The 25,082-nt window shown below is 39.3% G+C and overlaps 1 protein-coding gene across 7 annotated transcripts in view; it reads left to right on the top strand.

Moving 5' to 3' along the window:
* The first annotated feature begins 5,283 nt into the window (after positions 1–5,283).
* The window catches only part of NKTR (natural killer cell triggering receptor), a 40,103-nt gene continuing 20,304 nt past the window's right edge, over positions 5,284–25,082 (top strand). For 4 of the 7 annotated variants that reach the window (XM_061354758.1, XM_061354756.1, XM_061354757.1 and 1 more), the window contains exons 1-6: positions 5,284–5,411; positions 5,735–5,829; positions 14,455–14,529; positions 18,380–18,487; positions 19,512–19,556; positions 21,334–21,421. In XM_061354758.1, coding sequence (XP_061210742.1) covers positions 5,772–5,829; positions 14,455–14,529; positions 18,380–18,487; positions 19,512–19,556; positions 21,334–21,421 — 374 coding nt within the window. In that variant the 5' untranslated portion in view covers positions 5,284–5,411; positions 5,735–5,771. Of the gene's footprint in view, positions 5,412–5,734; positions 5,830–14,454; positions 14,530–18,379; positions 18,488–19,511; positions 19,557–19,868; positions 19,897–21,333; positions 21,422–25,082 lie in introns of those variants that run through there. The other 3 variants (XM_061354759.1, XM_061354761.1, XM_061354762.1) reach the window with 3 other exon arrangements.

Here is a 25,082-nt window from a genome sequence, read left to right as displayed (position 1 = left end):
TCCACAGACAAAACCAACCATTGTATCATTAAACTATGCATTCTCCCGTGGCACCAAGTTTCACCAGTTAATTATATGCTCTATAAACAAATTTCTTTGATCTAGTTTAAGTATTACTGAATGGGTAAATCAAGTCTGATATGAAGTAGTAGGCTTCATCCTTTGGCTAAAGAATAGTTTTGATTACTAGCAAGACACTGTTTGCTTTCAATAGGCCTGAATTATAACCCCCTGAAGTAAATGAAAAAAAAACCAAAATAATAATTGCATTGGGGTTTGGATCAGGCCTGATGTGATCTTGAAACCTTACCCAAACACCAGCCCACGCATCAGATACCTACCTGGCATTCATTGATCAAGGAAATATAAAATCATCAACATTTTTCTCTACAAGCAGTGAAACGAGTGAAAGGGAGGTATTTTTGGAAAATTATTTGGAGAGAACTCAGATACTAATGAAAGGGAGCAAATAAGCAGCTGGGTGGATGGGAAGACTGTAGAAGAGTCTGTCTGGAGCAGCTGGGAGAATTATTTACAGAACTACATTAAATGATGTTCCAGCTCCTGAACTCACTCATATTCAGGTTTCTTGACAGCATTTGCTTTTGAATGTTTTCTGGATGAGCTTTTGGCACTGTTGAGATTTATGCCGTGTCAGCCAGAGAGACTGAAGCTGTTTATTTATCCAGGCAGAGCACGGACAGCTAGAGGAGAACTCCAGTCTCCCAGATCTGATCTGCCTCACAGCAACTGGCTGACTTTATGTCTAGTCTTAGCAAGCTGCTGGTAGTACCGTGTATACATAGTGTGTATTTGAAGTCCCATACACTAGTTTACATGAAATATGGGTTTCAGGGCTAAAGAAGGAATATATACAGGAATATACCTTGCCCCATTAAGCAAGTTACCACATGATGGATTAATGGTTTGATAATACTTCTATCACAAGGGGCAGTCATTAACAAATTCTCTTTAGTGTCTGGACAGCAGATCCACCTGATCATGCCAAGGATGGAAACACTCCTAAAGCTTTAAGGCAGAATGGGGGAAAACGCAGTAATCCTTTAGGAAGTGTGTTAATGGTTCAGGTATTGAATTGGTTTATGGTTCACAGGAAATCCCAGGGGAAAGGGAAGTATGGATGAAGAGAACCATAGGGAGTGTTTGGGTGCATGAGGTTACAAATATCCCTATAACCTGTCTGAGGATACGTGTGTCCCCACATGAGTGCTCTTTTTCATAGAATTACAGCATAGTTTGGGTTGGAAGAGACCTTAAAGACCATCTCATTCCAACCCCTCTTGCCATGGGCAGGGACACCTTCCACTAGACCAGGTTGCTCCAAGCCCTATCCAACCTGGCCTTGAACACTGCCAGGGATGGGACAGCCACAGCTTCCCTGCACAACCTGTGCCAGGGCCTCACCACCCTCTTTACTTCAGTGAAAGAGTGATTTCAAAAGACATGGCTTTTTATTTCTGTGGGCAGGCTTGATGTAACCACTCAAACACTGGACTCTAGGGCAACCAAAGGGTAACTGTTTCTGGAGTAACCTTCACAGGCTCACACCATAGGGGTTAATGCATCGTACGAAGTGGGAAAGCTACTGTTGGAGGCAGGCACTAGCAATAGTCTACTGGTCTAAGCCCCTAAATCTCCTGCTGCACTTGGAACTTTCTCATTTCCATATCCTTTAGCTCCTAATTTACTCAATCCTGTCAAAATAGGAACCATTAAGTATTCCTAAGGCTCTATAAAAGCCCAGCTTTAATGTTTTTGGTGATGTGGGTAGGAGCTTCTTGCTAGCCATGTACAATCTTTAACATCTTGGCATTTAATGTGTGGATAAATGTCAGATATGACTGCCATGCAGTGGATTTTGATCAGCAGCCTACACCTGACAGGTTTTACTGCTTATTACTTATCCCCAAGCCATTTATGTCCCTTTAACACTCTAAACATGGCACTCAAATGCTGACGTGGGTATTTTTTAATTAAGCACCTTTTCACTGTTTAAGTTCGCTAAACAGACAACTGCCTGCAGGCTTTCCACTTTTAACTTCTTGATTGCTCAGCAGTGAGGCTTTTCATAATTAAAAGCCCATTTTTCAGTTATTCTGGTCTGCGATATTTACTCTTCAGAAAAAACTACCGAAGAAATGTTTTAGCATGACTGAATGATTGAAGGAAACACTTCAGGTGCTCATCTGTTCTTCAGTAACACAAGTTTTTAAATTAAACTGCAGAATTTCCTGGCTTTTTTATCCACCGCCTCTCAATGTGTGGAACTCCAGTAACCCCGATGAACAGCTCTGAGTCACTTCTCCTGTTGTCAACACTTTGCATCCTTTCGTGCCAGATTGGAATCTACACAGAGGGATTACAGAGTGAGATCTTGAATAAGCAGCAATGAATTTGTCTCACAGAAGTATTCTTGAGCACCACCACCACCCCCAAACAAATGCCCCAGATAATGAAAAGCTTTGTTGAAAATTCCTTCTTCTCCTTATGGAACTAACGTGCATGCAAATATGCAAATCACAAATCAGGTAAGAAAATATTTGGCACCCCAGGAGCAGACCAGATGTTTTTTGAACACTAGGCCCTCTGTAGTATCACAGTTGACAAACAAAATATACCTGCAATGGCAACATCTAAAATAGCATGAGAAAGAACTGACCAACAACTTACTGCTTATAAAAAAAGCTTGTTTCCAAATTTTTTTTTTTTTTTTTTTTTTTCCCAGACTCAGGTTCTAGGCATGGAATTTGCCAAAAGATAAGGAAAAGCCTCTATAAATACCTAAACAAAAGCTGCTTAGGTTGAGCTTTCATGGGCACCTGTAGACTAATAATAACTAAGGCAATCAAAGACACTTTGGAAAATAAAGACTGTGACCTAATTTAAGCAGTTTCACCCCAACTTGCACATAGGTTGCATAACTGCTCAGCAGTGGCTTTAGCATCCTCCTGCTTTCCAAATTCCTGTAGCCAAGCATACTCCATCTCAGAAAAGAATGCAATTTCTGGTCAAGATTTGTCAACATGAATTCATAGGCATAAAATCTGCAACTAAGAAATCTCTAAAGTTGATCCGAAGTAGAATAAAGTTGGGTCCACTGATCTTGATGCATGCAAAAGTTGTCTTTAGGAACATAACATAGCTGGGAATATTTTAGCCTACAAAGGGAGTGTTTCACAAAGTTGTGGCTTATAAAAAACTAGTATTGTACAGAAGCAATTATTCATAGCCATACTGCTTTGCCACACAGCCTGTGATGCCCCTCAGCCAGCTATAGCTGTTGAAATCAATGAGGGCTTTGTCACCAGTTTCAATGGACACAGGATGTTACCAGAACAGCATCTGCAGCAGTTCACAGGAACACTAGGAAGAATCTTCATTTGTAACTAAACCTTTCATGTTTCAAATGAGTGGCCTCAGATGTGCATTGGAGACTTTTTTGGCCGGGGGGAGTATGTCTTTCTTCCATCAAGATGCGTATTTTTCAGCTCTAGTCCTGAGATGATCTTCAGAGCTTATCTCCCAGGGGATCAGAACTCCTTTCTAATTTGCTTCTTTATGAAAATAATCAGGGCTTGAAATTAACTTTTTAATTGCTCACAATCTTTGCTACTTGCACAAAGAACAAGTAGCACATTTCCATGTCTTTATTTATTTATTTATGAGACTTTAGCTTATTTATTTGCTTACCTGCCTTTAGCAAGCTCATGTTCTGAAAGCAAAAGAGCAAGAGGACGCAGGTAAAAGGGAATTAATAGGTTATTTCAACTCAGGAGGAAACAAAAAAAATCCATATAACCATAAAACCCAAACATACATTTATTGTTTGGGAAAATTAAGGAAATCAAATTTCAAATTTTAATGTTTGGAAAGGAATTCCTGTGAAGCTACTGTAACTCAGCTTCTCAGTAGCTTTGTTTCTCAGTTTGCCATTTTAAATTGTGGAAAATAATATGCTTCTATATTATCAAAGCATTTCACAGCTAAATAATTTAGGGCCAAACTTTGCTGTTTTTTTTTTTTTTTATGTTGTGTGATGGCTTACCATGCAAGCATCCTCAAAGGACCAGGAAACTTCTGTGACAACTCCACTGACAGACTTCCTTAGGGACCACTTGCACAATCCATGTTATTAAACATAATAAAGAATGACAGAACCTGGCTGTTAAAAAGTCTTTGGAGGCCTAAATACTATAGTGCTAGCAGCCATTAAAGCTATAGATAAATTACATCTAAACCAATCCCATTTTGCTGCATTCCTAACTTCTAGAACATCCTTTGATGTCAGCATTGCTAGTCTTGATTCTCAGCACATTCTTTTTTTAATCTAACACCTCTGAGTTTCTCCTCAGACAAGGACGTAACCACAGATACGGCTGCCAGGTAAAACTACTGCAATGAATTCTGGTTTCTACAACTTCTGGAAAGCGTTCTGAAATGTTTTGCTTCGGAAATGTTTTGCTTCTGGTGTGGCGAGGACTGAATAAGATGTCCTCACTGCTTAGAAAGCAACAAAACTTATGGCTGAAATTGTGTAATAGAATCATAGAGTGGTTTGTAAAGGACCTTAAAAGCTCAGGCACACCCCTGCCATGGACAGGGATACCTTCCACTAGACCAGGTTGCTCCAAGCCCGGTCCAACCTGGCCTTGAACGCTTTCAAACACTTCTTGAGTTCCTAAGGCATGGCTCTGTAAGTTTATGCAGAGCTAAGGCTCAGCAAAGGACGGGATGACCCCAGGCCAGCCTTATTTTCATGCCAGAAAACCAGAGCCATCCTACCACAGCCCTGACACATGCATCAAGGCAAACACTCCCTCATACAAAATCTCCTAAGTTTTTGGGTGGGCTTTTTTTTTCTTTGTGCTCTCAAAAAGATTTTCCCTTCGGAGGGCGGTATCTCAGTAAATCCACCCAGACTTCTCAAAGAAAGGTGAAGCACCGTGTGCGAGATGGTCGCTTAGCTCCAACGTCCGGCACAGTCATGACAGCTCGGGGTCAGGGCAGTGAGGAGGGATGCTCCCCACGGGGATCACGATTTTATTAATGCTGTAAACTCCTCACACCGTGCCTATCCCCGGCCAAGAAAGGGGACACGGGGGGTTCGCCCCTCAGGAGACAGCGATGTCCCCGGCCCCTCACCGCAGGCGGCGGGAAACCGCGGCGGGGGCGGGGAGGGGCGGGCAGCAGCGCCTGGAGGCGGGGCCGCGCTGTGCCGCGCCGTACCGGGGCGGGGCGGGGCGGGGCGGGGCGGAGCGGACGGCCGGGCCGTGGAGCCCGGCGGCTAATGGCGCGGGGGGCTGGCAGCGCCTCCTGGCCGCGGGGCGGAGGGAGGGGGCGCTGAGCGGGGCTTGCGGCGCGGAGAGCGAACAAAGCGCCGGAGCTGCCAGGTAAGGCCGCAGCCGCCGCACCCCTTCCCGGGGGAGGAGATAGGCAGGGCGGGCAGCGCTGACGGGGCTGTGCCCCCCTCTCCCTGTTCACCTCCCCCATGTTTGTGAGAGGAGGAAATTCCCCTCGGGGTGGTTTCCCCCCGCCGGCCTCCTCTCGGTGCCCTGCCTCCCGCCCTCGCGCTCCAGCGGCCCCGCTGCCGGCGGCTGAAGGGGGAGTAGGAGGGGAAGGTGTCGCCCTGAGTTTCTGGCAGCGCTGCGGCCATGTAATGCTACCCCTCGGCGGGGCGGGCTCGGCTCCCAGCGTGGCTCCTCTTTGTGTCCAGGTGGCGAGGCCGAGGGGCTGCAGGGCTGCCCGCGGCCATGGGGGTGCAGGACCGGCCTCAGTGCTTCTTCGAGATAGAGATCAACCGGGAGCCAGGTAAGGCCAGTGTCTCTGGCACGAGTTTTGTCTGAAGTGGTGTCGTGTTTGGGATGGGTTTTTACCACATTTTTGCCTCCCTAATGCACTCAAGCCGTTATCAGTGAGTTTGTCCGTTGATCTTATTTCTGAGTTAGTTTTGGTAACTTTTGATGTTTAGCAGTGTGCTGGATGTTTCTTATTCTCTTACGACAGATTTTTAGTCTCATACATGGGAGGCTCTGTGAGGCTAACACCATTTTCAAGATAAAGAGCATCCTTTATTAGAAGTGCTGCCTGGTTATTTATTGTACCTTTACAGTTCTATAAACTATAGAAAACTGGGACAAGTCGTGAGGAAACGCGTGAGGATAAGTAATTTTAATCATACGGTAATTAAAATCGGAAAGGGACCTCAGGAGGTCAACTGGCAAAAAATCTTTCCTCCTCCCGCTCAAAATGAGTCTTGTGAGTGTAAATAAAGAATTGATCATGGGATTGTAGAAGCACAGAATGCCTCATCAGGTGGCCACTTTAAAAAAAAAACCACACATAATTAAAACAAATCCATCTCTTAACTCGTATTTTCCCTAAGGGAAGTGTAATCTGCCTGTTAGGGGCAGACTGTGAGTTTTAATCCTGGAATAGGTACTTGATTCCCTTTTCTGTTTTCCGCCCTCTGTAAAAATGGTTGTGGAGATTTACTTACCCATGGCTTTGAATATGAATTTGTTAATGCATATGAGTTGCCTCGCATAAAATGCTTCATATTGTTGCTGTTTATCTCTCCGAAAAATTAAGAAATGTGATGGCTTCAGTATGCTTTCACTTTCAGTTTTTGCTTCGGTGTTTCTCTGAAAACCTTTGAAATAACTTTGTATTTTTGCACTTCAAATTTCAGTTGCATTCAAATGTAACTGTAACCCATTTAACTTGCTTTTTCGTTTCAAAAGACAGATTCAATTCAAGCTTCAGTGAATTCTGAATTCAAGCTTCAGATAGGGCATATCTATAAATCTGTTGCTGGTGTCACTCCTCTTTGAGTTATTTAACTGTGCCTTTTCTGAACGCTTATTGAGAAGAAAAAAAGTTAATGTGAATGGACTTTTAACATTTTCTGTGTCTTTAAATTTAGTTTTACTATGAATAAGACTACTAAAAAGGTTTTAGGTTGAATAGGTTTCCAGTTTAGGAATGATAGTTTAATGGCATTGCTTTATAGCAGAGATAACTCATTATTCATCTCATTTGCTTCTAATCATTGTTAGGGGTTTTTTGTTTTGACTCTCCCATCTGAAGGATCTCTCCCTGGGCTGTTCTCTTCTGCTCTTTATGTATGTGCTCCTGCTCTTTCATTATATCCCTTGTTGACTGCCTTGTCTCCTCAGCCTTCTGCTGTGCATCATGAGTGAAAGCACATTACCTTGTTTTTCCTCACATCTATTACTGTTTGATGACTGATAGTGGTGTCAGAGAGGAATTGCAGTGTTAGTGTTCTTGGTGGTGCAGAGCTTTGGTTACCTGGAGTAGACAGAGGGCTTTGGCTGTGTTTGTGGCTGTCAGTATTTATTGTCCCTTTAAAGTAACAGGGATCTCAAAAGTGTATATCAAATTCAGAGCCCTGCTGGTTTCATTGCACCTGACTAATGGCTTGTATTTTTGTGGGAAAATGTGCCAATTTGTAAAATATTGGTATGGGACTTAGGTGCAATCTGGTTATACTACTTTATTCTGGTGTCTGTTTATGAATTCACTATGCAACTATGCCTTGGGATTTAAGGTTATATTTGAAAAGCTTAAACGTTGCTCTTCTAGCTGTAAGATGACCTTCAAAAGCTGAATCAAGTGGGAATGATAAAGCAGTGCTTCCGGATGACATGAAGCACTAACTGTGAGATGTAGTCTCCCTGCTGGTACTAGTGAGGTATTCATTTTAACTTTTAAACTGCCAGCAGATTTTGAAGTTAACGTTTTGTTTATTTGACTTTAATACAATAAGTTGATCTGCTGGCTCATTTTTATTAGATATAGGGAGAAAGAACTGGCCAAAAGAACAGTCCTGCATATTGTTGCTAGCCAAGAGATAAGACATTGCCTCCACCCTGTCTACACTGAACAGCTGAACTAACATCTCCCCGCAAAATGCAGAGAATAAGCAGACATGCCTCGTAACATATTGGAGACATCTCTTCACCTGCAGAATACACAACCGTGTCATTTTTAACAGCGTAGTTTGGTGTCTAAAAATGTTCCCCCACACAGTGGGGCAAATTCTGAAGGCTTTGCATCCGTGTTTTTTTAGACTGTTTTTGATAAATTGCCTGTTAAGTATTTTTTATGAATGCACATTATGGTTCATAATTCTTGAAGAGCGAAGGGAGAATAAATCAGAAATAAGTGTTTATCTTGATACTAACACCAACAGCACCTCTCCCTCCTTTTGGGCCCCCATACCAATGGATTTGGCTGCATACAGTGTGCACATAGGAGTAAACTACGTTGCCAGTATTCCAAGAATCTTGGGATGGTAGCAGATGCCAATTTAAATAATTCTCTCTCTGCTCTCTGATGCAAAAAATCTGTGTGGAGCTTCAGTCTTTCAGATACTGTGATAATTAGAACAGATGCCTGACTAGGATGTCACATACATAGTCTGAGTCTGCTGCTGTAGCAGTTCTTGTGGCCATCCAAAATTCTTTTTTTTTTTTTTTTTTTTTTTTCACAATTTCCCCTCCCTCCCTTCCCCAGCTAGATTTATACATCATGAAATATATTATTTACAAATTTTTCCTTTTTTTATTCTTATTCGTGGAAGAATTTTCTTTCTCAACTTGGTTTATTACCTCCCCCCCCCCCCCATCCTTTATTATTGTTTAACTCTTTCCTCACTTTTTCATTCCGTTTCAGTTTCCTTCCTTTGGTATGCTCCTTCCCTTATCAGTCAATCTGCTGTTCTATTACTTCTCTCCTTCTAGTCAAATCAGGCAAAAGTTTGGTATATTTTGGAATTTCAGCTGCTGTGAATTTATGTGAAATAAGCTCCACTGCAAAAGTTGTACTGTGCTTGCATTAGTAGAACCAGGGATGCTTTATGGGGATTTTTGCTACCCTTCCTGGGGACAGAAACTGTTTTTAACTGGCTTCTCATTAACTTTCAGGCCTTTGAAGGCAAAAAGTTGTATATTGGCATAAAACAGATCAGCACTTTGTCCATGAAACAGTTGTCAATCCAGCTAAGTGTAGTACAGCAGGAGCCAGTGGAGCACTCTTCATGGGGTACCCCATCAGGGCCTATAAGGGAGCTAAGGTGTAGTTTTGGAGGGAACTGGTTTAATAAAAATTGTAATCCAGTCATCATGTAAAATTGTTGTCAGTGCAGAATGAAATTACCCTGAGGACTTACTTTGAAGTGTAGAACAAATTGGATTAGTAAGTGGAAGATCAAACTGATGAGCCTCTTTTGCTAGGAGAAGAAAAAGTGTAGTCTTTCACTTGCATATCTCTGTGAAATATAGTAAGATAGTAAATTTTTGTTGTATGCAGTACTGAAATATGTTTGCTTTAGTAGAGACCACAGAGTTCTGTAATGGAGGAGCTTCAGGTAGTACTTGTGGAAGACTGGGCTTAGTAGAGAGCTGAAGAAGTAAGTTTATGGAGGCTTTCCTTGCAAAGAGTGTAAAGCGGGGTAACGAAGCATTAACCAAGTATTAATGTGTCAAGGCATAGATGCCTGCTCAGAGCAACTGTGACATCCATTGTTTTACCTGATGTTTACAATACAGTCTCTTCCTTTGCCACAGTAAATTTGTATTTTTCTGAAAACTGTAGCTACATTTGTACTTTAAAGCAGTCTTTTAAAATTTATATGACTTAGTGCTGACAAATTTAGGGATAAATATATCAATAAAATTACATTATTTTTAGTGAGCTGTTATTTAAACTTTCAGGCAGATCTACCTAAGCTTTTGGGCCTCTGACAGGCATCCTGGACTCAGCCTGTAGGGGATGTGCATTGCTGTTTTAATAGTTGTAATCTCTGCTTTCCTCTTCAGCAGGATATTCCTGTTGATATACTGAAAAAAAAATGCTTCAGCGACTGCTTACTTGGCTTGCTCTGGGAAACTGGGAAAAGACAAACCCAATATATTTAATTTTGTATAGCTAGATTTATTTTGGGAGTGTCTATCTGAAATTGACACCTTTATGGTCTAAACATAACATCTAGCAAAACAGGTTGTATTACATGGCTCCTGAGGTTGTTTTGGAAAAGTTGAGCAGCTAAACTGGAGGAAATCACTGAATAAACATTTTAATTCACTGATTTTATTAAACTTTGCCAGCAGAAGCCCTCAGCACAATATAGCATGGACATTCCTACACTTAATCTTTACCACTTAATTTGAATCAAGTACTAGTTCTTCCTCAGCTGAAAAATTGATCATGGGGTCAAAAACACAAGAAAAAACCTCTAATCTTTTGATTTGAAAATAGTCCTGGAACTGGGTTATTTCTGGTTGTTACACTTTCAGGTTTCTATAAGCTTATTACTTGTGAAACCAAACTTGAAAACATCTTTGACTTTATATATGCATCACTTACTGTATGTAGTTACCAGTAAGGTAAATACACTTTCATCGCTTTAATTTCTATCAAAAATATTGTTAAAGTCAAAAGTCTTCTAACAAATAAGAATGTTTTATCAAAGTATTGTTTTATAAATAACAGGCAAATGTTACATTATGACTGGATAAATTCCTATGGTGTTGGCTTATCTCAAGAAGTACAGTAACGTACTGTAAACTATACACTGTACTATGGGCGAAGACATCCTAGCTGTGAGCTGGTAAGAATCAGTCTTCTATTGAGAACACACTAAACTAAAATTACATAAATGTCCTGCCTGTTAATGTGTTAAAATAAAGATTTTAAGAGTTTGTGTAACTTTCTTGTGGTATTGGAACATTTACATCTCATGTTAGGTGTGAGTTTCATTGTTAAAAATATAATCCTAATGTTTTTAGTTTTAATTTATAGTGAGGCATCTCTGCAGGTTCATCTCTTGGCTAAGACCAACCGAAGAGTCAGGGTAGGTTGTGAGAAGACTTCACCTACTCGAATACCTCTTCTTAGCAATTTGTTTGTTTGCTTTGTTTTAATTTACTAGTCAAGTCTTACTGTTAGTTGTGGAAAGTTTGTTCCCTAATGGAATAACTTAATCTTTTGTTAATTTTCCCTATACAGTGTAGGTGGATCATTTGAGATAAGAGGTGTCTAAATCTGAGGAAATGAATAGCATTTCAAATGCTTTATCTGTGTTATGTCAGCACCTACCTCAGCTCCAAGTTTAAAATTAGATGTTTCCTGTTATTTTTTTGTTTGAGAGATGAGAAAGATTTGTGAGTTCTAAGCATAACTTTTATACAGATTTTTTTTTTTCTATTAACAGCTGCTGTTTCATATGTATTTGTCAGATCAAGGTGTGAAAATGTGTTTGATCTTTCTCTGGCACATTTAATTGACTGTTAGTGGAAAAGCTTTCAGTGATAATGGTATTGATGCAGTTTAGGTAACATACAGGTAGCAACCCAGCAGATGGACACACAGTATGCGGTTTGTGTCTTGTAAGCACATGGCACTATTTTATATAGCCGGATAAACTGGGCAAGCAGTACTTTAGGTTATATGGAGGTCCTTGTCTTTTAAACTGGTTCTATAGTCTTTGGATTGTGGATATGTGCATTACAAGCAGTTTGTTGGAGTTGAAAGGCAGGAGAGGCTACCAGATGCTGTTACTGACAAAGCGTGAGCTTAAGATGCTGTTGAAATCATGACACCTTAGTTATGAATGTTTTTTCCCACCTTCTGCCTTAGTTATGAATGTTTTTTCCCACCTTTCTTCTTCAAGATCTTCAAATGACATTCTTCAACCAGAAAACGGAAGTGGTGGTGTTTGCTGCTTCAGGTGCTAGATATGGTGGGGTTTGTATGTAGGACAGGAACTTGCAAGCCAGAGGCTTCTGCAATTTATGTCTGAGGGCAAAAGTCCCTTCTGGAGCCCACAGGCAGTAACATCTACTAGTTATTTGGCAGCTGTCACCTTGATAAATGAACAGCTCGTCTCCGTTTCTCTACTCTTGGTAGAATGGGGATAATGACAACCTTTTCTTTGGAAAGTGCATATATTATTTCACACAGTGAATGCAAGAGAAAATCTATACGTGGCTTTTTAAAGTACTTAGTCACTGTTCAGCGTGTTTGCAAGAGGGGGAATGGGACTTCTGCTCTCCTGAATGACTGTGCTTTTAGTGAAAATTGATAACTCTTACTAAACTGTCTACTCCATTGCGTTCTCTGCATGAGCCTTCAATCTGCATAGCTTATTATTTCTTCACTTGAGAATAGCTGCTTTTTCATAGTGGTTGTTACAGCTACCACTGTTTAATGTGAGGTCTTTGAATATTTGCTATTTCTTCATGCTTTGGAGACTGTCCCTCACCATTTTCTTTAGATTTTCCTGCTGTAATGAGAAAGTTCAGAGAACCTTATTACTGTAGTTAGTGGACTTGTTACAAGTACATGTAGTGAGAGGACAAGGGGGAATGGCCTTAAGCTGAAAGAGGGTAAATTTAAATTGGATACTAGGAAGTTCTTGCCTGTGAGGGTGGTGAGGCCCTGGCACATATTGCCAGAGAAGCTGTGGCTGCCCCATCCCTGCCAAGTGTTCAAGGTCAGGTTGGGCAGAGCTTGGAGGAACCTGGTCTAGTGGAAGGTAGCCCTGCATGTGGCAGGGGGTTGGAGCTGGATGAGCTTTAAGGTCCCTTCCAACCTGAACTATTTTATAATCCTATGAAATGCAGACATTTCATCAGCTGAATGCATCTTGAATTTATATGCAAGACTACAAAATACAGGTGGTGTTATTTTGTTTCTCCCTTTTTTTAACCAACAGTTCACCTTGTTGGCAATTACATATGTTTGGACAAAGGCTTAAAACTGAATGCAATTTCTTAGGAGCTTCTCAGAATTTTTCTTAATGACAAAATATTGAATAAAAGACATTTGAACTTCTTTTTTCGGGGGTGTGGAAGGCATCGTGGTTTAAGCCCAGCCAGTAACTCAGAACCACACAGCCGCTTGCTTACTGGCCCCCTCTTCCTCCCCCTGTTCCTGAAGGGAGGGGGAGGGGAATTGAAAGAATGTAACTCCCGGGGGTTGAGATAAGAACAGCCCAGTAACTAAGGTATAACGCAAATCACTGTTGCTGCCACCAATAATAATAATGATAAGGGAAATTACAAGGGGAGGAAATACAACCACTCACCACCTGCCAACCGATACCCAGCCTGACCGAGCAGTGATCTAGCCCTTCCGGGTAGCTCCCACCAGTTTATATACTGGGCATGACATGCTGTGGTATGGGATACCCCTTTGGCTAGTTTGGGTCAGGTGTCCTGTCTCTGCTTCCTCCTGGCTTCCCCTTCTCCCTGGTAGAGCATGAGACTCAAAAAGTCCTTGGTCAGAGTAAACATTACTTAGCAGCAACTGAAAACATCGGTGTTATCAGCGCTGTTTCCAAGCTGAAAGTCAAAACCACAGCACTGCACCAGCTACTAAGAAGGAGAAAAATGACTGCTACTGCTGAACCCAGGACAGAAGGAAAATAAAAAATCTGTGAAGTCTTACCAGTGCACGCCACTAGAGTGTAGTGCTCATTGACACATTATTTCTGGTCCCCTTGTAATGCTGGTTGACAGTGTGGCTTATTTATGACTTATTTAGCAACTTCCTATTTGCTAATTATATATTTTTTGAAGCTTTCATATGGGTTTTGGGGGTGTTTTTCTTTAGCAACATACACCTCAGTATCTTGGAATATAAAAGAAAACATGAATCAGTTCTAACCCAGTGTGTATTAAAGCACTCTTCAGCAGTATTGAATCGTCTTGTAAGGTACATAGCATAACTACCACCAGTAGCATGGGGGTGGCTGGACTGAGAGAATTAGTCTGCCCACTTTTCATAGGCAGAAAGTAGTATTTGGCTCATAGTACCTGGCAAGTAGAATGTAAATGCTAAAATTGCTGTTGGCATTTTGCCTGCCTTTTGTATTTTGGTTCATCTTTTTTGTTTGTTTGTTTGTTGTTAAACTAGAGGTTTTTAGGCGAAGAGTGCTGATGTGTCTCTAGTCCTTGACACAGTATGGGTCTAGGTCAGTTGGGCTTTTTAGGTAACTACCACAGAGGAAGCTGTGATAATGTTATTATTAACTTATTTGTATAAATATAGTACATGGGAGCAGGGGAATTACTCCATCTCTCTGAGGACCTGTATTTATGGCACATGTTTTCAAAACAGGAATTGTCAGGATAAAAAACTTTAATAAGTAAGTTTGTCTTTCAAATAAAAATGGAATAATTAGGATTTTTAACAAAATTAGATGTAATGATATCAATCTTCATTTTTTTATTATGGTATTGTTCTTTCCTGCCACTTGTTTTAATGTATGCATATTTGAGATGTTTTCTGCTTGATAAAATAACTTTTAATGGAAAAAATTTATTTTCAAAATATCCTTATTTATGTGAATATTTTATTATGAGTTATAAAGCTCTTCTTTTTTTTTTTTTTTTTCTTTTACTCTTTTAGTTGGTCGAATTATGTTTCAACTCTTCTCAGACATCTGTCCAAAGACTTGTAAAAACTTCCTTTGCTTGTGCTCGGGTAAGTAGCATGCTCATATTTAAGATTTCTTACTGTTTCTTAGAATTATTATTTGTTACACAAATATAATCCACAGCATAATAATAGTGCTGATCTTTATTTTCCTGGTGAAAACAAAGCTGAGACTTGTTAGACCTGAAGAGGGTTTGAATAATGCATAGCAGGAAATAGTGTGGTATTCTGTAACTGTGACTAAGTTTATGTAGTGGCAATAATAGATGATTACAGAATGCAGACTGAATTGATGGAACAAAAACTTTTGGTCCCTAACGTGGGACTCCTTTAGGTAGAAGTGATTGACAAGGCTGAGACTAACAAGAGGTCACTGAAGTTACATAAATGTGATATGCAATTCTTTAGGATATTCAGGGTGCTAGGATTTGTCAGGAGACATATTCAGTATTAATGTCACTGCACAGTATGACAGTGACGTTTGACTTGGGACACTACATAAAACTGAATATATTGAAACTTATTCTTATATAAAATGTTGCTTATCTATAATAAAACTTTAAGTATGTTTCACGTTCATAGAAGTGCTGCAGAGATCAGAGGAAAGAACCATCTTTTAAATCTGAGAAAACTTCTTCATTTTTAGCTAATGAAGGACTGAAAGGGAATATGGTGGCCCCATAGAAGTCCTGGCATTGTTTGGTTGGAAATCTGTGAAATCAAAGGAACAACACTTAACAAAAGAATGTCTGGGTATAATGTAGCACCTTCCATTTTTTAAGGGTGGTTTTGTTTTTTTGGGGTTGTGTTTTTTGTTTTGTTTTTTTGGTTGGTTTGGTTTTTTTGGTTGTGGGTTTGTTTTTTTTTTGTTTTTTTTTTCACTTAAGCAGGACTTAGGTTTTTTCAAAAAGAATAATATTAGCAAGGATTTGATGGGGTTTTTTGGTCCGCATTGTTCCTTGGGGATTTTTCAGCTGTAAACTGCAGATCAATCTTGATTGGGTTATTACAGGAATTGGTCTGTGTTACAAAATACATTCTTCACATAAGTGTCTGTTGGTGCTCTCCTGGTCGTTTATAACTGGATGCTCCGTGATTTACAATACATCTTGAACTAACTATACCAGTGAAGCCTCTCCCTTTTAACATGAAATAACTCTTTTTTCAATACATTCAAAGACTCCAGCAAGACTTTCCAGGCAGCATGTTAACATCTGGCTCTAGTGAACAGCAGCTTTTAGCTATCTGGTTATGTGAAATAAATTTGTTGATATCCTTATGTATTAACTTCTTAAAGCTCATCTTGTCACAGCTCAAATCCGAGAATGTGATGTGTTCTAAATAATCTCTGAAGATTCAGAATGGCTTTAGAACACTATGAACTGGGGAAGGTGCAGTACGTACCTCGGGTTTTTTTTGAGGTCTTTCTGTGATGCCCCCTCTTTTTATTCTACTTTCAGATATTTTTTTTCCACTTAGAGATACCTAGAGATAGTCTGAAAATGGGCAAGAATGGTACAACTCTCATACAAAAATGGGAGCTCATTTGAAGTTTATCTTACTCAGAACAGAGTACAAAAGATAAAAAAATTAAATGCAGTATTAGACTGGATAGTGTAATGGCTGAGCCTCATGTTCTGTAGCTCCAAAGGATTGTTTAAATCCTGACAGCAACTTCGCTAGAAGAATGTTAGGTGGAGGTGAAGGAAGGGAAAGGTGTTGGAGATAATGAGGAACAAAACAAACAAGCAGGACAAGTTTTTAAAGCAAAAAAGTCTGACTTCTTTGTATTGGGTCCCTGTTTCAGTTCTCTCCTGCAGCTGGCTATACAAGTTTCATTGATGTCTTCAGCTGCAACTTGTCTTTAATTGGAAGAATATTGGAAAGTAAGCACAAAGTTAGGGGGTCTACTCTTGAGATCTGGACCTTGTAGCTTGAGCTGTGTCCATCCATTGTGTGGTGGGCATGCATTTTGTGAAACCACACAAATGGTGGTTTCACTTGTCTCAATGTAGAGCGATATGGCATGAGAGAAAGACCAGTATTTAAAATGCTGTGCCTATCATCCTGCCTGCTGCTCCCTCCATAGTCTCTCGGAAGCAAGCCAGGATGTTTTTGTCAGAGACAGATGGAGGAGGACAGGGTGATTCGGGTAGCCTTCCTGCAGCCTGACATTGTTGTCAGAAATAGACCTGGCTCCTGTGAAAATACGCTGTCTGCCTTGACAGTGAGAGGCTCCTTGCATTTAAATTAAAACATCTGGGCTTGCAAACTGGCATTTTCAGGTCCTTCCGTCAGTCCACCTATTGAATAAGCACAAGCCCATCTGCTCTTTGGCACTTTGTCAGGTGCTTTCCTTCTCATAATATCAAATGGAGACCACTGTTGAGAGCCATGGGTACTGGAAAATAATGGAAAATAAGTTATATTCTCCAAGAAGAGGATTCTACAAGTACAATGCCATGAGTGGGTTTTATGTTGCTCTCTTTGCCCTCATCCTGGCAGCAGCTGGCTATTTAGAATGGCAAATTTGATGTGATTTGGACATGAGTTAATTTTGTGTGGAGGAGCAAGAGACTGCAAAAGGAGAGTAGAGTGTTGGTTCTAGGTAACAAGTACAGGAACATTTCTGAGTGAACTACATGGTACAGAACATATAGGTTAAATGTCCTCTGATAGAGTGTCAAATGTCTGTTTCATAGTGATAGGATGAAAGACAACATTAGGTTATTTGTCCTTTCTCATTACAGCCTATCTCCTGCACTATGGTTTACATGGGATTTTAGCTGTTGTACAGGGTATAATATACCTAATGCCCTTAATCACAGTGTTCTGCCAGCTCCCCACTTTCTGGAATCTGAAGTCAGTGTCTTTTGTTTGTTCCTTGACTCGATCAGTATAAATCCCTCATGAACCTACTAGTAGGACCTCTGCCCTGCCAATCGCAGTTCCCTCATCCACATGCCCAGTGAAGTTTTTCTTCTAGAATTTTGGAAGAACTGTTAATGAAATTTTCAAAAATCACCAGTAGGCTTGAGCTACAGCTGCAGCAGGAGTCCACTGGCTGTCATTCCTTAAAAAAAATCTAAGGCTCAGAAAGAATTAACAGGTACTGTGGCCTGATGTGCCTTCTGCTGCTGGATAAGAGTGATCCTGGTAACAGTACATGTTTTGAGGAATTTTTTGTTTCTTTGTTTTCAGTCGTTGTCCTCCTCCCCCAGCCCCGTTACAATTCACATTCAGTTCACCCTGGAGCTGTTCTTGTATAAACAATTCTGTTCCCTTGTTCTGTCACTTTTTCCAGAAATTAAAGTCTCAGTTTTCATACTGAGGTGGTGAGGGTCAGTGTTGGGTAAGTTGGCATTAGTGGGTGGCCTGACCCTGCTCATGAATTGGTAAAGATGTGATGGATGCTTGGAGTAGCTCAGTCCCATTTTTCCATGACTGGACTGTATTGAAGCTGACTTGAAGCCTGTTCTGAGGTCAGATTTCTGTCCAAGGATTCAGGTGCCAAATCCAGATATATAACGGTTTGAAAAGGAGTCAGGTATAAGCTTCAGCTAGCGTTGCAGCATAGCTATATCCACAGAAACTAATTAACCCATCATTATAATGAACTTTTATTTTCTGTAAATTGTCACGAGTGGTTTGCTAATAAATACACTCTTCCTTGGGAGGGGATGGAATTTTTGGGGGAAGAAATAACCTAATTTTCACTTGAGTCCCCTTGTAAAGAGGTCCTGTCTGCTATTAATGGATGTTGAAAAGGCAACAGGTAGGACTGTGGTATCTTGTATAGTTCTGTGATTCTGATGGCTCTTGTATACATCAGCAGCAGGGAGGAAAAACCCTTACAATTTATTTTGTGACAGATTCTTTTTATTTAACCCTCTTGCAGGTGAAAAAGGAATTGGCAAAACAACTGGAAAGAAGCTGTGTTACAAAGGCACTACCTTCCATCGTGTGGTTAAAAACTTCATGATCCAGGGTGGGGACTTCAGCGAAGGTAAAATACATGTTTAAAATTGAAATGCTATAAATGGAACTTTGTTATGACTTACGTGATTATAATGTAACTTTAGAAAGTGCTGTGGAATTATTACAATGCCATAAAAATATTTCATTTGCTGTGAACTATAGCACTCCTTTGTTAATTTTTGAAATTATAAAATGTTTCATCTGAAGTAATATTTGATTAGAAAAATGTGTTAAGTTAAAGAAGGAAAAACCCTTTAGTTCAGGGGCTGGTAACACCTACATTATTAAAATAATTTAAGTCCAAACTGTAGTTTTAACTGCTTTTTGCTTTTGTGCCTGCAGTAGAGGTGACACTAATCATGCCCTATTAATACTGGGACATAACTGTTTGAATAAGTTTAGAAATAATAATAAAATAGTAGATAAGTTAGAAGTGTTTAATGGAAAAATCTCTAAAAGGATATTATCTAGGAGTTTCTTTGCTTCCTTCCCTGCAGTATGTACAGCAGTACAACAGTGTACAACAGAATGTTTTAGCCTGTGAAATACCTGTCCTTACCAAAATGTTTTTCTCCTTCACTGTGTCCTGAAATCTTTTGCCTGATAAAATGGGTGTGGTGAAGGAGTATCTTGCTTTGAGAGTCAAGTGGAAAAGCATTTAAAACTGCTAGCTATATTCTTAGCCCTTCCATTCTAGTGGCCTTTCACTGGCTTTGGGCCAGGCAAGATTGTTGCTCATACCTACTGTTGTCTGTTTCATTTTTATTTTTTATTTCCTCCTTGCTATTGTTTTGATGGCTGCTGTTGCTTTAGCAAATGCCAGTGAGGACTGGAGAACTGGCCTTTAGAGCTCAGTGTTCAGAGATACTAAGGCTATCTTCATTCTCAGCATTTTGAGTGTCAACAGGACAATGCATGGCTGTGAGTGAATTAAGGAGTAATTCTAGTAACTGGCCAGAATGTACTTGTTTGCAATAAACTGGTGGAATATTACATATGACCTTTTTTCCTAAACAAAGCAAAAGGTTTAATTCGTGCTTTTTAATGCGCAGGTAATGGAAAAGGAGGTGAATCTATTTATGGTGGCTATTTCAAAGGTAAGAGGAAATATATCTTTGCAAATTCTTTATTTAGTTCTGAGAGAAACGAATCTTGATTCTGAAGCTGTTTAATGCAGACAGGTATACTTATAGATCACTTTTTGCATGAAACTAATGTTGCATGAGAATCCTTTTTATATGCATGACTTTCAGATAATTTTTTTGGTAATACTTAACTTTAACTGACAATTAATTAAGGCTAACATTATTCGTTAAACATGACTTTCAGCATGGAGGTTAGGCAACTTTATTCATGAATAAACTCCTATCTTCCTGCCTAAAACTGTCAACATATTCTTTTGTTTATAGAGATTGTGGTCTTTTGCAAAATGAAAAGGTAAGAGACAAAAGCTCAGTAACGCAAATTCAAACTGTTCCCTTGTACCCTCCCTAGTAAATATATAGACAAGTGATACACCCGTTTGTAGATGGGTATCTGTTGCTTGGAGAAATGTTCTGTTTCTGACCTTTCTGAGGGTTAGTGGCTTATTCTGAGAAAGAAACTGGCATAATTTCCATCTCTAAACAATTATTTCTTGTTTTGTTAATGTCCCTTTCCTCCCCTTCCCTATTCAAGGTTTGTATGCTTAGTGTTTGTTTCTAAAAGTGTTTTTACTTTGTTTATATGCTAAATAAGTTACTTTACTAGCAAAGAATTTGTAAATAAATGTACATTTACCTCTTTTTCAAAATCTATTGTTGGAAGAAAAATGGTGAATTTATAACATATTCAGAGACATAAAATTCTTTACTGGAAAAAGCAAAACCAAAACAACACAAACCAATGGGTAGTTAATGTGGTATTTAAGCATTAAAAAAAGGCACTACATGTATTTGGGTAACAGCCCTGGGCTCTGTAGGTTTTGCAAGTAGCTCTGCGTGGTTAAGTGCATGCCGTTAAGTTTTGTCTTACAGAGACATAATTTGGTGTTGGAATATTACAACCTTTAGTCAAAAGAAAGTCTTGAACAGATCCATTTGCTAAAAAGTTAGTAGGGTTAGTTTCTAAAGGGGGTGAGTGCCGAACATGGCAGGACCATGATATGTAATCTTACATGTAATGGCTTTGTACACTCAAATTACTATTTTTAGCTTTGAAAATGAGCTTCAGAAGATCTGGTTTTATATTATGCTGTGCAACCACAAGTCCTCTTTAATTCACTGGAATGCAAAATACATGTTTAGTTTAGTCTTAATTGATTTTATACTTAGGTTGCAGGAACAGTTTGTTCTTTAGTTTCTTATTCAGGTTTTTATTTTTTACTCCCTTGGACATTTTGAGACTTCCAGTTTGGAGTGGATAGGTGGCTATCTCATAACAATCCATACTGGGGAAATAGCTTGTTCTCCTGATCGTTCTTCCTGAGGTGCATGCTGTATAAATACCAGTATCATGTGCGCTTAGTCTTGTTTTAGGATTTCAGTCAATTTGCCAACAATGTTCTTATTCAGAAAATACTGCATTTAAATCCAAGTCTGTGAGAATCTACTGTTTATTGAAGACACTGCCGATGACTTTAAATGTTTTTTCATTAGAAATGTTTGCCCTATGTCTAAAGCTTTTTCTTTAAGAAAGAACATTTTCTGTCTTGTAACTGCTTCTACTGTAACTTTGAGGTGCTTATTTAAACTTTATTTTTGTTTTTCTCCAACTTGTTCATATTTCTTTAGCAGCAGCAGCATTTCTCCTTGTAGCATCCATAAGTTACTAAGAAACTTATTCTTATGTTCCTTGTCAGGGAAAATCTGACAAACATATTTTTTCTTCAAACAGATGAAAACTTTATTCTCAAACATGACAGAGCGTTCCTTTTGTCAATGGCAAACCGAGGGAAACATACCAATGGTTCCCAGTTTTTCATGTGAGTAGATGTAATATGACAGCTGAGCTTTTCTTAAACAGAGAAGCGCTATTCATGAGAAAGATGGTATTGCTAAATTATCTATAACAATGTCATTTGCCTTACTTTAACTAGGGTTGAGTGGGTACCTGCAGTGTAAGCTATAATAGGAAACATTAGTTACAACAACTTTCTTGTGATATTATCTTTGGATTAGAAGCTGGTACTACATGGGTGTTCCTTGTTCATTGATTTTTACCCTAAAAATGCAGCTTGGGTAGTAAGTTCTTATGTCCAGTAAATACATTCTTTGGCTTTATATGTGCACCAACCAAATCTTAACATACTATCTGCAAATTACAATGTTGAGTATTGTACACAAGAGGGAGCGAGATCTAGAGGTGATTTGTATGGATTTGCACATACTCGTTAAAATATGACAGCTTATGATTTAGTGTGGGGGTTTTGTTGTCTCTTTGTGGGGGAGGATGAGTAGGGTTTTATTTATTGTTTTGTGGGTGGTTTTGTTTGTGGGGTTGGGATTTTTGTTTGTTCCCTTTGGGGGTTTTTTAATTTTGGAGTATTTGTTCCTGACATGCTTTTCTTCTTTGTTGCTACACAGTTCTGTTTAATTGTGCATGTGCCAACTATGTTGATACCAACACTGTATAAAATTATGTGCTCATAATCAGATTTTTCCTTCATTACCTTAAAAAAAAAAAAAATCTATTCCAGTATATAGCCATATTCTGTTAAATTGTAGAAAATACACAAGACTCTACCATCAGTAAGTACTCAGGTCTGGTATGTTAGGGTCTTCTGGTTACAATAGTTAGTTGTATTCTAGATTCAGTATTAGTAATTTTAAACTTGCTGTATTTTTACATAATCATTCCTCCTGGTAAATCCCTTGTAAAAATTGCCTTCTGTTAATGTTTAACAGTTGAAAGAGCTGAATTACAGCTGAGAACAACTATGGGAAATAACACTGGTGTTTTCAAAAGTAAATTTTAGTTTAGTTACTTAACTAGAAAAACCTATTTTTTCTTTGCCATCTTTCTTGGGGATAAGAATGAATGGCGCTTCCCTGTCTTCAGTAAAGGAGTTAATTGTCCTCGAGAATCTTTCTTTTTTTTTTTCTTTGCTTGAAAAAGATCTTCAATATGACATGGTGAAGTTCAGATAAGAGACATTTTTAGGTTTCTTCCTAAAGAATGCCCTAAAAATGGAAAATAAATAGGAACCTAAGAGGAAGTCTTTCACAGTTACCACTGTTCTGACTTTCTGTAGAGATAAAATTGTGTCAAAAGCTTGTTCTCTGTCATCTTCAAAACAAATTTTGGATGTTGGGCTACCTTATAGTGTATCTGAGTGGATATGTATACACACTGATGTGGAAATGTGGCTTAGTAAGTTCTCTGAAAAGCATTGGTTCACTGTTTACTGCTTGGTGACTTACCTCTTGGTTCTCTTGCCATAATTTTCCATTTTTAAGCTTATCTGAACAATATACGTGGAAACTTTATGATGTCACATCAGTCAAGAAGCTTTCATTTGAGGGCTCTAAAGTTTCTTTTCTCTCCTGCACTTGATTCAGAAATCATTTTATTTCCCTTATGCTCAGTAAGCTCAGCTACTTATTCAGTTAGGTTTAATAGACATAAACACCTTGTCTCTCCCCACACACCAAAACAATCTAAGGTTGTGTAAGATACTAAATTGTAATTTACAGGAAACAATAAAATGAACTATTTAAGAACACTTTCATCAAACACAATTATTTTGTATGATGGTGATTTAATGTATTTTAATCAGATTTAATGCATATTTCTTCAATTTGCTCCCCTTCTCTCCCCCAGTTCTCTATAAAGTGTTAGTTTGGTGGAAATTCAGGCAGAGTAAGTTACCTGACCATGATTGTCTCCATGTAAGCTAGATTCACCTCAGCTCCCTGTAGGCAGTCCAAAGCTGTCCTGCCTGGACATCAGCTGCTGGGAGAGAAAGCTATGTATGTTCTGTGAAGGTCTCCTGTCTTATTGGCCTGCCCCATGCAGATTTCTTGGATACCATTACTTCGGATATTCACTATGAGGGTGGTGAGGCACTGGCACAGGTTGCCCAGAGAAGTTGTGGGTGTCCCATCCCTAGCAGCGTCAAGGCCAGGTTGGACAAGGCTTTGAGTAACCTTGTCTAGTGGAAGGTGTCCCTGCCCATGGCAGGGGGTTTGGAACTGGAAGAGCTTTATGTTCCCTTCCAACACAAACCATTCTATGATTCTATGATCCTGTAATGTCATAAGTGGCACCATCTTGTTCTAGAGTCAGGCAAGTGAATCAAGCCCAGGGGTGAACTCCCAGATAACCAATGAGGTTTACGTGGGCTGCTGTCAAGTCTTTAAAGCATCCTCTAATGCTCTAGACTTCTGCAATCCTCTTGTCTGGGGCTTTTTTCATTTTACTGCATGCAGGTATCTAATGCTGTTTGAGACACCTTCGGGAACTCCAAGACAAGGAGTGTGAATGTGGTGTAACACCTACAAGACCCCCTGCACTCCTGGAGTGGTAGCTGAAGCCAGGCACAATAAGTAGGGCAGCTCAGGATTTCTGTATGTTAGCAACTGAGTGTTCTCCACAGATCTCACTACCAGCTGAGATTCCTACCTTGCTTGTGGATGCCTTTACTGTATTCAGGTTTATGCATTTAAGCTGAACCCCACCATTAGCCTCCAGTACTGCAGCTGATCCCAGGAATGAATCCATACAATTACAGAGTATGTGCAGAAGGCTCTGAAGCCACTTGCAACAGCGTGTATATGTGTGTACAGTCAGTTGCAGAATCAGGTTCACATTTGGTAACTCAGTTTACAACTAGGCAAGGCTGGATAGTTCAACAATCGGTCTTTTTGTACAGATATTTTTAATAGTGCAGCCCTTGGTTTCAGCTCTGTAATGTGGAAAGCTTGGATTTTAAGATTCAAAGTAGGAAACAAGTACTAAAGATTTTATCTAGACAGTTTCTGTCTTAACTCTAAAATGCAATATAATAAAGCAGTTAGTTTTGCTTGGTGACATTTGTTGAGTTACTTTAGGGAATATATTGTACACCTAGACAGCTTTTCTTTAATTGAATGTTTGCTTCCTTTACTGATATACTTCAAGCCGAAATTAGAATGTAGAATGTGCTTCTTGTACTCAAAGAACGCTCAGTTATTCAAGTAGTTTATCATTAGGAAAAATGTTCTTCAAGTGTATAACCTGAAAATTGTGTGAAAGGTAGTATTTAGTGGCAAACTTTAGATTATTTTTTATTATTATTTTTTTGTAGTTTGAACATGATTAATTTTACTGGTTAGATATTTTTTTAGCGCTCTACATTTTTTTCATAGTTTCCCTCTCATATACATCTAATGTGACAGATAAGGAATGCAAATAAGTTATTTTTATGTATTTGTCCAAGTAGGGCTGAAATAATAGCTAGAATTATGACCGGAACAGGTTTGCTTAATCATCAGAAGTGCTTTCCCTGCTTACCACAGAAAAATGTCATTTGGAATAACTAGTCTTTAGAGAAAGGAATTGGACAGCAAGTATTTCTTTGGCAGGCTGCACTAACAAGTTGGTCACAAGACAACTGTGCAGTGCCTAAAAATTGCTAAAAAGTTGAGCTGCAGTGGTCAGTTTAC

Source organism: Neopsephotus bourkii, unplaced genomic scaffold, assembly GCF_033783945.1.
Source record: "Neopsephotus bourkii isolate Nb327-2 ecotype Australia unplaced genomic scaffold, CSIRO-AGI_Nbou_v1 NB_745, whole genome shotgun sequence".
NCBI classification, from domain to species: domain Eukaryota; kingdom Metazoa; phylum Chordata; class Aves; order Psittaciformes; family Psittacidae; genus Neopsephotus; species Neopsephotus bourkii.
This window is presented reverse-complemented; position numbering and strand designations above follow the sequence as displayed.